The following is a 13,647-nucleotide window of genomic DNA, read 5'->3' on the forward strand; positions in this document are numbered from 1 at the left end:
CGAATTTGAGCATGTTAAAAAGCCATTTCATTTGCCTGAATAATAATCATCACAATTTCAATAGGGCCGCCCACTGTCAGTGCTTGGGCCCTAAATATATATATATGAATTGAGCTGTTTCATTTTAAATATAAGAGGTCTTTCTGGGAATTGCAGTGTGCCAGTTGTGATTGGAGTTTCTTCTTTGTAATTATTCTGTCTATAAACAACTCTTTACTGTTTAATCAAGTCAGATGCACAAAACCTTAAAACAGAGAGAGACTATTAACAGCCCTCAATCATAGAACAAAGCTAAATAAAAACTAAAAATGACTTTCGAGCTGTTCTTGTGTTTGACAACTTTAATATGTCTTGATCGTTTTTTTGCACTGTTCCATTCCTTTTTGAATATAATTTCATTGGTTTTTGGATTGTAAATAATACAATATCAACATTTGAAGGTGTTTCAACTTCTGCATTGGATAATTCCTCAAATGGAGAACAAACAAACAATCATCATGTCAGATTATTGTCTTGACACACAAGAAAATGACTTGTATCCATCATTAAAAATGAGTTTTCGAGACCAAGTGTTTGAAAAATTCAAGCACTTTGGACACGGTACAGATTGAGAAATACTTGCTGCTGTTACACTGTAACAAAAGGATGAAAGCCTGAAATAAAGTTACAAACAGACTTCTGCCTGTATCGATGCAACATCATTAACCATTATTTACTTAATAACTTTCAAGTAACGGATTAGCTGAGGTTTGGTGCACTTACTGTTTGCACTCCTCACAACAAATAATGGAAATATGGTTAAGACCTGACTATCACCCCCACCCTGTACATAAAGAAGCACGGACGATCAGAAATAATCAGCATTCATCTCTTTCCGGACGACGTTGATGATCATGCTTCCTAGTTGGAGGAGTTGGCAGCTTCAGGTGCTGCTAAGGCCTGAGTGTCTGTGTCTGTCGGCAGTTTCTGTTTACGAGTCGAGCCTCTTGCTTCTCTGTGATCTGCTCCAACTGCCTCCGATACGCTGCTGAAGCCTTCCTCTCTGTGAAAAGTGATAGTTCACTGAATTAAAAATATTAACAGCTTTGTCGTCGTTCAAAATGTGCCTGTCATTGTGGGTTTAAAGAGTTTATTCACAAAGCAACAGTAATGTCACTATGACGATGAAAGACAGACAGAAAAACAAAAAGAGGGACAGGACGACAGCATTTCCATTCAAGGTCAAACTCACTTCAGAAGTTGCTCCAATTCTCGCTTGATCTTTGACACTATAGGTGGACCCTGATAGGTCAAAGCAGTGTAGAGCTGAACCAAAGAAGCACCAGCACGGATCTTATCCATAGCATCCTGCCCACTGGCCACACCACCAATTCCCACAATTGGTATTTTACCTACAATAACATGAACATGATTTTCAGTTTACTGTCGAATTAAGAGGAGAAAAAACTGAAAATTAACCCATTTGAGAAACAGAAATTAAAAACATGTTTGTCTGGGAGCAGAGGGGATGAGGAATGGACGTTACCTTTGGTGAGGTTGTACATCTCTCTCACAGTGCTGGTAGAGAGGTCTTTGAGCGGCTGGCCACTGAGCCCACCAACCTCAGACTTGTGTGGATCCTGGAGCGTCTCGGGCCTGGACACCGTGGTGTTGGAAACCATTAAACCGTCAACACCCAGCTGCAGAGACAGGACGTACAAAGAGGCGAGGACGGGAAGTAAGTCACAGATAATGATTAATGTTGGGAGACTAGAGGTTAAGGACATTTGGCTATCACAGACCTCCAAAGTAAAGTGCACCATTACTAAGTGCTGTTAAAATATTTGCTTAATGTCTTCAATTAGGGTTTGTCTCCTCCTCGCTCCGATGAGCAAAACAACATTCAAGTTAACCTACTGAGGTCGTGATGACGTAACCAGAACAGAGCTGAGGACGAGACTTTTGAGTGATTCCGTTACGCCACACATTTTAAACAGAGCTCTGATGAGTCTAGTAAGAAAGTTAATACAACAAAGGATGTAGTTAGCAGACCAATCATAGCCTTGCGGGCTGCGTGAAGCTCGCAGAACTTTGCCGCATAGTTAGAAAAATTGGGCGTCGCACGTAAGCACGTAAGAACGGATACATAAGCACGGAAGGGGCCCGGAAGGGCTCTTGCGCTTACAGGCCAATTAAAACGCAGAAGCATGCGCCAGCCTATAGGAAAATGCTGAAGGCAGAAATAACTAAACTTAAGCAACAGATATTGTCCAAAGATTTAATTTTTCCATGTTTAATATACCAAATGTTTTACTTGTTCATGACACTTTTTAGTATTTATTCTTTTTATTTTAATCAATTTTACTCCCTGAACATTTAATTTGCTTACTTTTTCCTGTGTTTTTGAGAAGGGATGAAAGAAATACACAATTAAAACAGATTTAAGATGCAACTCTATAAAAGCAGAATGTGTAAACTTGTTTGCCATTTATTTTTTTTGCTAGATGGGTTTTACATTTTAAAAGATATTAAGACAAAAATGTCATCTCTATCCCTCCCAGTTAAAACTGCACAGATGAGGAACGGAGTCCTGTCTGAATAAAACCTGAACACACTCTTTTATTTGCACTGAAAGCAACATACAGCTGTGATGAATGTCTGATCAGAATGAAATGAAACTAAGGACAGGAAGGAAAATCAATTAAAAGGCAGAATATCCTCAAACCTCAGTGACAACAGCAGCAATGTCTTGTTTGTCCTGCGCTGTGAGGTCAGGAGCGATCTTCACCAGGACCGGAGGTTTGTGTTCTCCCTGCAGGGCATCACGCTCCTTCAACACCTGAGCAGAGTGTGTGAAGTGAGAACATCCGGTGAGAGGGCACAAAGAGACACAACTACAGAAACAGGTGATTTCACTCTGCAGACGCCTGTGTCAGAAAGACGCACAAGAGACCTTCTGAGAGATTGTGAAGGAGATTGAGCTTTGGGGAATTTAGTTAGCCAGAAGACTCTTTCAGAATAAAGATCTACTATATGTCACAATGAATTTTGTTGAAATCTCAATGCCAATTCAGTTTTTAACGGGATATGCTGAACTATGAGTCCAGTGAGTTTTGTAACTATTGGGTTGAATCCCAGTAGGTAAACAACCATTTGGACAATCCTACCTTGTTCAGCAGCTGGTGGAGCTCAGCCTTCCCCTGCAGATCCCGCAGACCGGGCGTATTAGGGCTGCTGACGTTTACCACCAGGTAGTCAGCCAGGGGGCCCAGCATTCTCACCCCCTCCAAGTAATCCGCCCCCGCGTCCTGGGACAGTTTGTTCTTCCCCAGGTTGATGCCCAGGGGAAGGCCAGCTATAAACACACACACACACACCCACACACAAGGAAGTTCAGACAATTACAAACACAAGCTGCATCATCAAACGCATGACTCAGCTGGGGCAGAAGCTGCTCATGTGCTAAATGGGCTGGGAGCAGGTATGGATCAGACACAACAGAACGGGAGACAAGGACAGGTCAAGAATATTCTAACAGAAAATCGTATTTGGTCCTCGGTTTCTTTGTTTCAAACTAACTGAAATACAGATAATCCAAAACGTGCCAGATTTATCCCTCACTCCATGTTGTAATAAAAATATAAGCATTATTTTGGTAAATGAGAAATCAAAATTTACATTACATTAGTCTCTACAAAATATATAGATTGATTATTTATTTAAGCCTCAGAAAACACATTGAGGAACAAGACCCTCATTTACAATGGTGCCAAGGGTACAATGAACAGTTAATACATTGAGAAAATAAATAAATAAATAAGAAGTGCCAGCTAACCTTTCCTTTGTTCTTGCTGTGCTTCTTCCCGAGCTTTCAGCCTCTGCTGCGCTTCTGCCAAACCACAGCTGTTGAATCCATATCTGGACAACACAGATACGCAGTATAACTTGTTAGAACGCCAGCCTATGGTAAAATTATTAATTAAAAAAAAACACAGCAAGCTAAAAATCAAGAGCACTAAATACTTAAACCATAATATGACATTTTCTTTTAAGTAATTCAAATGAGATGTTTTAAATCCAATGACAAAGTTTTAAATTCACTAGTAAATTGTCTGTTGGAACATTTCCTTAAATTACCAATTTTAATTGTATAATGACAGAGAGAAACTAAATACTGGTAAAGACAGATTTCCATTACTTATTCATCCCTCATTTACACAAACTGCTAAGAAATGACATAAGCCTGTGAAAAATAAAATTATTTTAAAATGAAATTATTAAGGCTATTGTGAACTGAAACTATTGTGATACATTTCCTTCTAAACCCCTATTTGTATTTCTAATATATACATTTTAGTTAGTGCTCATAGCGAAAACTAATACAGTTACAATTAGGGAAAATTATCTAATTGCGATTTTTTTCCCAAATATTGCAATTGCAATTTAAAATGCGAAACAAGAACAACAAATCAGTGTGCATTTAAGTAATTTAATCAAAGTCATTGTAAGTATAAACACAAAGCATGCACTTTTATAACCTGTGTAGCCTGGATGCCAGACGAAATTAGCCCCGCCCACAACATTTTTGGTCGGGCAGTTCGGTCTGGATCCGCTCCAATACGAAAAAATTATGACCCGACCGGGCCAATCAGATTGTCAGGGCGGGCTTTATACGATGATTGACAGATGATCAACGGTAACGTAATCAACCACGTCATCAAAGTGCCCTTGGGTTGAATTCGTTTTCAACTAACATGCCTGCCGCTGGCGAGCTGAGATGTGTAGATGCTGCCATTGAGTCTGTTTTAGAAGACATCGACAGCGCATTCATTTTGAAAGAGGAACAGAGAATCGCCCCGGCGCTTGGCTGTTCACAACGGACACTGAAGCGACGCTGAACCGCCGGGCAGCGCTAATAATATCACCCGTTGATCCAGTAGATCGCTGCACGGCTTTGTGCCGGTCACACTGGAGGCTGAAGCAACTGAAGCAGCCTCCGGTGTGACCGGCACAAAGTTTTAACATGGGAGTGGATGGGAGCCAGCTGTTATTTAAGGCTTGGCGCTGCGCTGAAGCGTCCGGTGTGAACCCGGGTTAGTAAATAACTCACAATGCGTTGCTTAGCATACGTCACATACTACGTTGCTCTGATTGGTTGTAGGTCTATCTGATTGAGCGAAGAGGAATTTTACTTCCTGGTCAGTTGAAACACGCCCCATAATGAAAGCCCAATGGAGCGGTCTCAGACTCACATTCTGACTAGAATTGTGAGTCTGACAACGTCAGGCTATAACCTGTGTGCAAAATTGACCATCTTGTGAAAAACATTTTTTAAATTATAGTTGTCTTACTGCTCCAAAGTCAGTAACATTTCCAGTGTTGGGAAGGATACTTTCAAAACGTATTCCGTTACAGAATACAGAATACATGCCCCAAAATGTAATCTGTAACGTATTCCGTTACATTAACTAATCTGAGTAACGTATTCTGAAAACTTGGATTACTTCCACATTGAATTACATTTTATAAGTGTTGGAATGCGGCGTTGTTATAGTCAGTGGAGCAGCAGCAGTTTAACCTCTGTGTCCGCGGATGCTGCTGGCCAGCTAGATGCGCTGGAAGGGCATCTAGCTGGCGCTGATTGCGCGACAATCGCGCACGTTGCGATTAGAAAATCGCGTTTTATCATATCGCAATTTTATTGCAAATGCAATTAATTGTTCAGCCCTAATTACTGCCATCTACCGGATCTCAATCTTTTTGCATTGAGGTTCTTTGATCTTTATAAAGAAGTGCAGGCAAGGTTAAGAAATTATGACAGATCATTTCCTGTCCTTTAGAGCTCTTTGATCTGTTTTGCCGTCTTTGTATGCTTTGAACTTTGTTGCTGCTGAATTCTTTGAAATATTAGTTTGTAATGGCTTGGAAGAGGAAGTTGGTGTTGGTTGCAACCAGGAACAAACAGACATCCAGGTGCCAGTCCATCATAACATGGATTAACGCTCCAACCTGGGACCAGTCTTTTAACACCAGGATCAAGCCGACGACCAGGTACCAATCCATCATAGCATGGATCAACTCGATCAAGGCGGTGGTCACCATCGACCAGTCTATTATCAACAGAATCAAGCCGACAACATGGGACCAGTCTATTATCACCTGGATCAAGGCGGTGTTCACCAGGGACCAGTCTATTATCACCAGGATCAAGCCGACAACCCGGGACAAGTCTGTTATCACCTGGATCAAGCCGACAACCCGGGACCAGTCTATTATCATCAGGATCAAGCCGACAACCAGGGACCAGTCTATTATCACCTGGATCAAGCCGACAACCCGGGACCAGTCTATTATCCCCCGGATCAAGCCGACAACCTGGGACCAGTCTATTATCACCTGGATCAAGGCGGTGGTCACCAGGGACCAGACTATTATCAGCAGGATCAAGCAGACAACCTGGGACCAGTCTATTATCACCCGGATCAAGCCGACAACCTGGGACCAGTCTATTATCAGCAGGATCAAGCCGACAACCTGGGACCAGTCTATTATCACTTGGATCAAACTGACAACCTGGGACCAGTCTTTTATCACCCGGATCAAGCCGACAACCTGGGACCAGTCTATTATCAGCAGGATCAAGCAGACAACCTGGGACCAGTCTATTATCACCAGGATCAGGCCGACAACCTGGAACCAGTCCATTGTCAACCGGATCAAGCCGACAACCAGGGACCAGTCTGTTATCACCTGGATCAAGCCGACAACCCGGGACAAGTCTGTTATCACCTGGATCAAGCTGACAACCCGGGACCAGTCTATTATCACCAGGATCGAGCCGACAACCAGGGACCAGTCTATTATCACCTGGATCAAGCCGACAACCCGGGACCAGTCTATTATCCCCCGGATCAAGCCGACAATCTGGGACCAGTCTATTATCACCTGGATCAAGGCGTAGGTCACCAGGGACCAGACTATTATCAGCAGGATCAAGCGGACAACCTGGGACCAGTCTATTATCATCAGGATCAAGCCGACAACCTGGGACCAGTCTATTATCAGCAGGATAAAGCCGACAACCTGGGACCAGCCTCTTATCACCTGGATCAAGGCGGTGGTCACCAGGGACCAGACTATTATCAGCAGGATCAAGCGGACAACCTGGGACCAGTCCATTGTCAACCGGATCAAGCCGACAACCCGGGACCAGTCTGCTATCACCTGGATCAAGCCGACAACCCGGGACCAGTCTATTATCACCAGGATCAAGGAGACAACCAGGGACCAGTCTATTATCACCTGGATCAAGCCAACAACCCGGGACCAGTCTATTATCCCCCGGATCAAGCCGACAACCTGGGACCAGTCTATTATCACCTGGATCAAGGCGGTGGTCACCAGGGACCAGACTATTATCAGCAGGATCAAGCGGACAACCTGGGACCAGTCTATTATTACCAGGATCAAGCGGACAACCTGGGAACAGTCTATTATCACCTGGATCAAGCCGACAACCTGGGACCAGTCTATTATCAGCAGGATCAAGCCGACAACCTGGGACCAGTCTGTTATCACCATGATCAAGACGACAACATGGGACCAGTCTATTATCGGCCGAATCAAGCCGACAACCAGGGACCAGTCTGTTATCACCTGGATCAAGCCGATAACCCGGGACCAGTCTATTATCACCAGGATCGAGCCGACAACCAGGGACCAGTCTATTATAACCCGGATCAAGCCGACAACCTGGGACCAGTCTATTATCACCCGGATCAAGCCGACAACCAGGGACCAGTCTATTATCACTTGGATCAAACTGACAACCTGGGACCAGTCTATTATCACCCGGATCAAGCCGACAACCTGGGACCAGTCTATTATCACCTGGATCAAGGCGGTGGTCACCAGGGACCAGACTATTATCATGAGGATCAAGCGGACAACCTGGGACCAGTCTATTATCACCAGGATCAAGCCGACAACCTGGGACCAGTCTATTATAAGCAGGATCAAGTCGACAACCTGGGACCAGTCTATTATCACCCTGATCAAGCAGACAACCTAGGACCAGTCTATTATCGGCCGAATCAAGCTGACAACCAGGGACCAGTCTGTTATCACCTGGATCAAGCCGATAACCCGGGCCCAGTCTATTATCACCCGGATCAAGCCGACAACCTGGGACAAGTCTATTATCACCCGGATCAAGCTGACAACCTGGGACCAGTCTATCATCACCAGGATAAAGCCGACAACCAAGGCAAACCACACAAAAACATATCTCTGCCTTTTCTGTCTTCGGTAGCAAATGCTGTTTCATCTCAAACACAGTCTGCATGGATAAACAAAGCAAAGGCTTCTCGGAAAACAAAGAAACAGACTGCAAACTTTCAAAAGAAATCTAAAATCACATTACTGCCAACCCCAACAAAGCCAGAATTCATTAAGCTGATCGGTGACAAGGAGACAGACTTATCTGTACTGCTGAAACGGAAAACTGAGCTTACGAATCAGCTACAGCATTTTGGTTCTCAATTAACCCAGGCAGACCATGAAAGAGCCGTTGGTATTGGTGAGCTGTCTGATCATATCAAGCTGGAACGGAATACTGCCCTAGAAATAAAAAAACTGGAGAAAGAGCTCATTGCCCAATCCGACAGGAGGAAAAAGGCTGAGGCATGCCTCGGCAGACAGGTGGAGGAGACTTCTAAAATCAAAATTTCACTGACCCAGGCTAATCATGACCAAGAAAAAACTAAACGTCAGTGGGAGGAGGAACGGTCACATATCCTCTGTGAACAGGTCCAAGCAATATACTGCCTCAAGGTAGAGAAGATGACGGTGCAGGAAGACCAGAACAAAGAGACACTCCAGTGGCTTGAGAAGAGGTCCCACCTCCTGGAGTCTCTAAATAACACCAAGCAGGCTCTGGAGGAGAAGAAGAAAGGGAGAGAGATAACACAATCTAGGTCTGAAAGTTTGAGGACATTGTTGTCCTAGAAAGGTGAGACTCAGACAAAACCAAAGATGGATTGGAAACAATCACTCCACGTCTTTACCAGTTCTCTTTTAGACTGTGTAAAAACAATAAAAGGTTTGTGGGGGTAGTTCGCCAGAGCACCTCCAGGGTAACCAAGGAGAGTTGATTGACACAGCTGAAGTAAGTTGGCCAATGAAGTCTCCCTTGATACATGTAGAGAGACACAGAGATACAGGAGAAGACAAACGCCAGAGCTGAGCTGTCATGACAGGCAGAAACTGATAGACAACTTATGTTTTGTTGTGTTAATGTTTGCTGTTTTTCAATTAACGTGCTGAAACGGGGAACGTTCATCTCTGTCTGTTGTTGGGAGAACCCAGAGCCAACGTCCATTGCCACAGTTTCTCTTAGATTACTGTTTCAATTTATATTTTTGTAAAGGTTATATTTAATAAAATAAAAAAAAATGTTATTATGTACATTTGTCTGTCTTATTAACAGATTGTAATGGTACAAAGCCTAGAAATGATCTTGGCTCAGCAATATTTTTTCAATTTTTCCCACAAAAGAGATTTTATCAGGTAGGGGAGAGCGGGGTAATGAGAGACATTTTTTACATTGGCTCCCCTCTAGGCGAGCTAAAATGATATATCGGTAAAATTTACACATTTCCCATTAATTCAGGATGTTAATAATAATTAAAATCCTTAGAGCTAGATTGACAACCACACATTCCAAAACTAATATCGGACTAGTAACAGAATCATGGGGATTGGTCAATTAAGCACATTTATAATTATTATGATTCATGTGATCTCTTGCACACCCTAGCTTACCTGCACAGTTTCTCTGTCCAATTGGCAGGAACAGGGATATTGTTTTTCTCTGCGTATTCAAATGCCAGTTCACAGCACTTAACTGGAGCAAGGCCATGGAACTGGTCAGCTAGTTGTTTCGAGTGTTTGGCAAGCTTCTCCTCCATCTCATCTGTGAATATTCTCTTTGCCTCAGCTACTGCATCCCAGGCTACTGATTTTACTTTCCCTTTCTTTTTATGAATCTTTTGAGGGTTGTCTTATCAATATTTCTATCCCTTCCAGCTTTTCTTAAGGATTTATTTCCTTGCATTACCTCAGCCGCTTCACTCTCCATCTCTGAAAGGGGTGTTTGGCCCCAGGTTGTATTCCTGTAGTTGGCTGGATTATCAGCAGGGCAGCTTCTTATAAAACATACCTGTTAACAACAGCCTGATCTGCGGTGAGTCGAAACACACGAGGTTTGGGGTTCCCCTCCTGAGGTTTGGGCGTGATTGACCCCACCTCGACAAAACCAAAGCCCATCTTGTACAAACCGTCCACAGCCTCCCCGTGCTTGTCGAAGCCTGCCGCAATGCCAATAGGGTTTTTGAACTTTAATCCCAAGACGTTCACTTCCTGTGGAGACACGATGACAAACACAAAAAAGTCTTAGAGGGTCTGGGATCATTCTGGAACCAACAATTTGGTCATGTAGCAGTGAGGTGACATGCTTACCAATGACGCAGGGTCCTGGTAGCGATTCAGAGGAACCAGACCCAGACGGATCATCTTCACTGCCAGCACATGTGCCGTCTCTGCCCCCACAACCCTCTGCAGCAGGGGCATAAGTTGGTTGGCATAGAAGCGCTCATCTCCAACCACGGTCAGGTAGGAGGCAAACAGAAGGCTCCCTGAGCTGATGATCTTGACCGCATCTTTAAACTGCTTCTGTTGACAATATCGTGAGAAATGAATACATTCAACTACATTTTAGAAGGACACATAGTGAATAGACTGGTAAAAGTTTGATAAACACATTCATAATGCTAGAATGGTCCAGATTTCCAGAATAACGATAACTTTGCATTCATGGTTTGATCTAATAATGGAGATAACATCCAGAAAGGATGCGAGATCGTGTGCAGGAGATAGCTACCGCAAGACACATCACATTATTAATGTATGAACACAGCAAAGGCTGACGGGACATCAATGCAACTGAATAATGAAATGCTTTTCCTGCTGTGACGTCACTAAACGTCTGCTGGCAAAACTATATTGGGAGGCTCCTAATATCAACAGCATGGTGCTGCATGCCAAGCATTACTATAACAAAGAGATAAATATTTAAAAATAAACACTGAGGAAAAAAAGCAACCAGCGACAAAATCAATCACAGATCGACGACCAGAGAAGAGGGACACAAAGACATAAGACAAATTGAGAAAACAAAAACAAAAAGACAACCAAAACAAAGTGAGAAAACCACACCATATCACAGAGAACATGTACAAAATAAACACTTTCACTACAGATTGATTATTATGGGTAGACAAAAGTAGTTGTGCACAGGATGAATGCAAGTAGTTGTACAATATTAATTTGTGAACTTTTCTTGGCTTGTGTGGAACTGAGTGGTGATGAGCAAGCTAAGCTACCAGGGACTTTATACATATGATATGAATATATAATTCTAATGCATTTATATATTATATATTATGATAATAAAATGTTAAGCAAAAACAGTGCAAGTAAGGTTGAGAAGTTGTGGTGTTGTGAATACAATAACAACAGTGCTTCATTATGACGTGTATAGATCCTGCAGTCTATGATATAAATACAAAGAAGCTAAACCATTGTGTATTTGAATCTTTGGTCTGATCAGCAGCGGCCTCTCTCCTTGTCTGGACCCGGTGACCCAGCGTTCGTCTCTGGGCACACACAGCACCACTTCAGGGAGAATACTGGATATCATCCACCTGAACACACTGATGTGTCTCTGTGGGACTTTTTACACACAACTACCGCTTGTTTGTCAATGAGCCAACACACACCACCGCTGTGTGAATGTGTGAGTTACATATATGTTGTCCTGCAAACACACAACGAAGCTAAGGTTTCACTGTTTCTGTTTTTAGTGCAGAGGAGAAGCGAAGATTCACTGTTTCCTGGTTCAATGTAACTCAACTGAAGAGGAGAAGCTAACACAACACAACCGTCACATGAAGCCTCACGTTGTTGTCTCACACTATCCCGAAACAGGGAAGTTAGAGAGGGGACATTACCTTCAGATGTCCCGCCATGGACGCGACTCTGTCATTGCGTTATAAGGACACAGGAGGAGTTTCCTGACATGTTACACAAACGCATGCCGGATCTACTTCCGCTTCATCCTCTCGCGATGTTTCCCTCCTGAGCGTTGACTGGCGGAGGAGCTGATCACATAACACAGGGGAAAATACAAACCATAGCAGAAGATAGGCAAACACAACACAAAAAAAAAAACACAACAGCAATTTAATAAACAGATCATCGAATACAAAAACACAACAACAGATAAGAAAACACAACAGCAAATACAAAAGTCAACAGCAAACGAAAAAAAGACAGCTGCAAATAAAAAAAACACCACAGCAAATACTAAAACCCACAACAGAAGAAAAAAAACAGCAGATAAGAATGTATTTTTGATTCGCTCTTGTGTTTTCTCATTTGTCAGTGACTTTTTTATTTGTGTTTGCGTTTTCTCATTTGCCGTAATGTCATTTGATTTGTGTGCTGTATTTGTCTAATGTGTTTTTTATTTACCGGTGTGTTTTTGTTATTTGCTGTTGTGTTGTTTGATTTGTTGTAGTGTTTTTATTTTTTGGTCTATTGTGCTTTACCAACTGTAGTTGTATCTTATTTTGCAGTTGTATCTTATTTTGCAGTTGTGGTTTCCCACTTGTCATTGTGATTTTCACTTCAGGGCCACCGCAGCTTCCTCTGCACCCACAGTGTTTCTCAAGAGGTAAAAAAAAAAGGACGATAATCTCAACAAGGATTTAAACAGAGAAAAATATATTTTGTTGTAGTACATTGTCATTATGATACAAACAAAATAGTAATATATGTTTTTTCGTGTGACTCAGTAAATAAAAATGTGGAACCTGTCTTTGGTCAGTTGGTCAGTTGCAGAAGAAAAGCTTCATCTTGTGTGACCCTTGCCGAGGGAGTCCTTCACTTTGCATCTTGTTTGAGTGTCTGCAGTGATTTTCCTAATCTATTGAGAACATATGCAGTGTTTTTCTGGAGAAAGTTCCCTCATTTACATGTGACGGAGGGACGTGATCTTGCTCAGTTGCCACTGCAGCCTGAGTCCCCTCAGCATTATGTCCTGTAGTATGTACTGTACTATCACCATGGACCTATTGCTCCGAGCCTCTGTCTTTTTGTGGATTTCCGCTGGATTTCTACTTTCACCTGTGGAGTCTGGGGCCTGTTGCAGCGAAGATTTCACTGCCCGGTGTGATCTCGTTTTGAGAGAAGTCTGCATTGAGTTTGTGGAGGAGTTGAAAACCTGGTCCCAGGCCAGGAGAAGCTGTGAAAAGAGAGGTGGGGAGCTCCTGAAGGAGATGAACAGCCCGTTCGAGGTTCTCCTGAAGAACATCACCAGACAGAGAAACACCAGCAACTTCACATGGTGGCTGGGGGAGGTTGTTCAAGGGGAACCAAGCGGAGGTCAGTAAAATACAGACACACACGCAAGATTTATTTTGTTGTTGTTTTTTATTTCTAGTTTATTGGGTCTTTGGCCTCTGATCCTTAAAATTGATTAGTGTTCGGCCTTGCCTTGAGACTGACAAACCAAATACAGCTCAAGGAAATAACTAACTTTTTGTTTTC

At 42.8% G+C, this 13,647-nt stretch overlaps 1 protein-coding gene across 1 annotated transcript; it reads right to left on the reverse strand.

The window, feature by feature from the left end:
- Positions 1 to 323: 323 nt before the first annotated feature.
- Positions 324 to 12,149, reverse strand: dhodh (dihydroorotate dehydrogenase). The gene is made up of 9 exons (XM_062382216.1): positions 12,048 to 12,149; positions 10,498 to 10,710; positions 10,199 to 10,398; positions 3,815 to 3,897; positions 3,147 to 3,334; positions 2,705 to 2,818; positions 1,526 to 1,679; positions 1,232 to 1,391; positions 324 to 1,042 (listed from the first exon to the last, which is right to left on the reverse strand). Exons 1-9 carry the CDS (start codon positions 12,063 to 12,065, stop codon positions 901 to 903), a joined length of 1,272 nt encoding a protein of 423 aa, XP_062238200.1. The 5' UTR covers positions 12,066 to 12,149; the 3' UTR covers positions 324 to 900.
- Positions 12,150 to 13,647: the final 1,498 nt, after the last annotated feature.

The sequence above is a fragment of the Platichthys flesus genome, chromosome 1 (genome assembly GCF_949316205.1).
Source record: "Platichthys flesus chromosome 1, fPlaFle2.1, whole genome shotgun sequence".
In the NCBI taxonomy this organism is placed as follows: Eukaryota; Metazoa; Chordata; class Actinopteri; order Pleuronectiformes; family Pleuronectidae; genus Platichthys; species Platichthys flesus.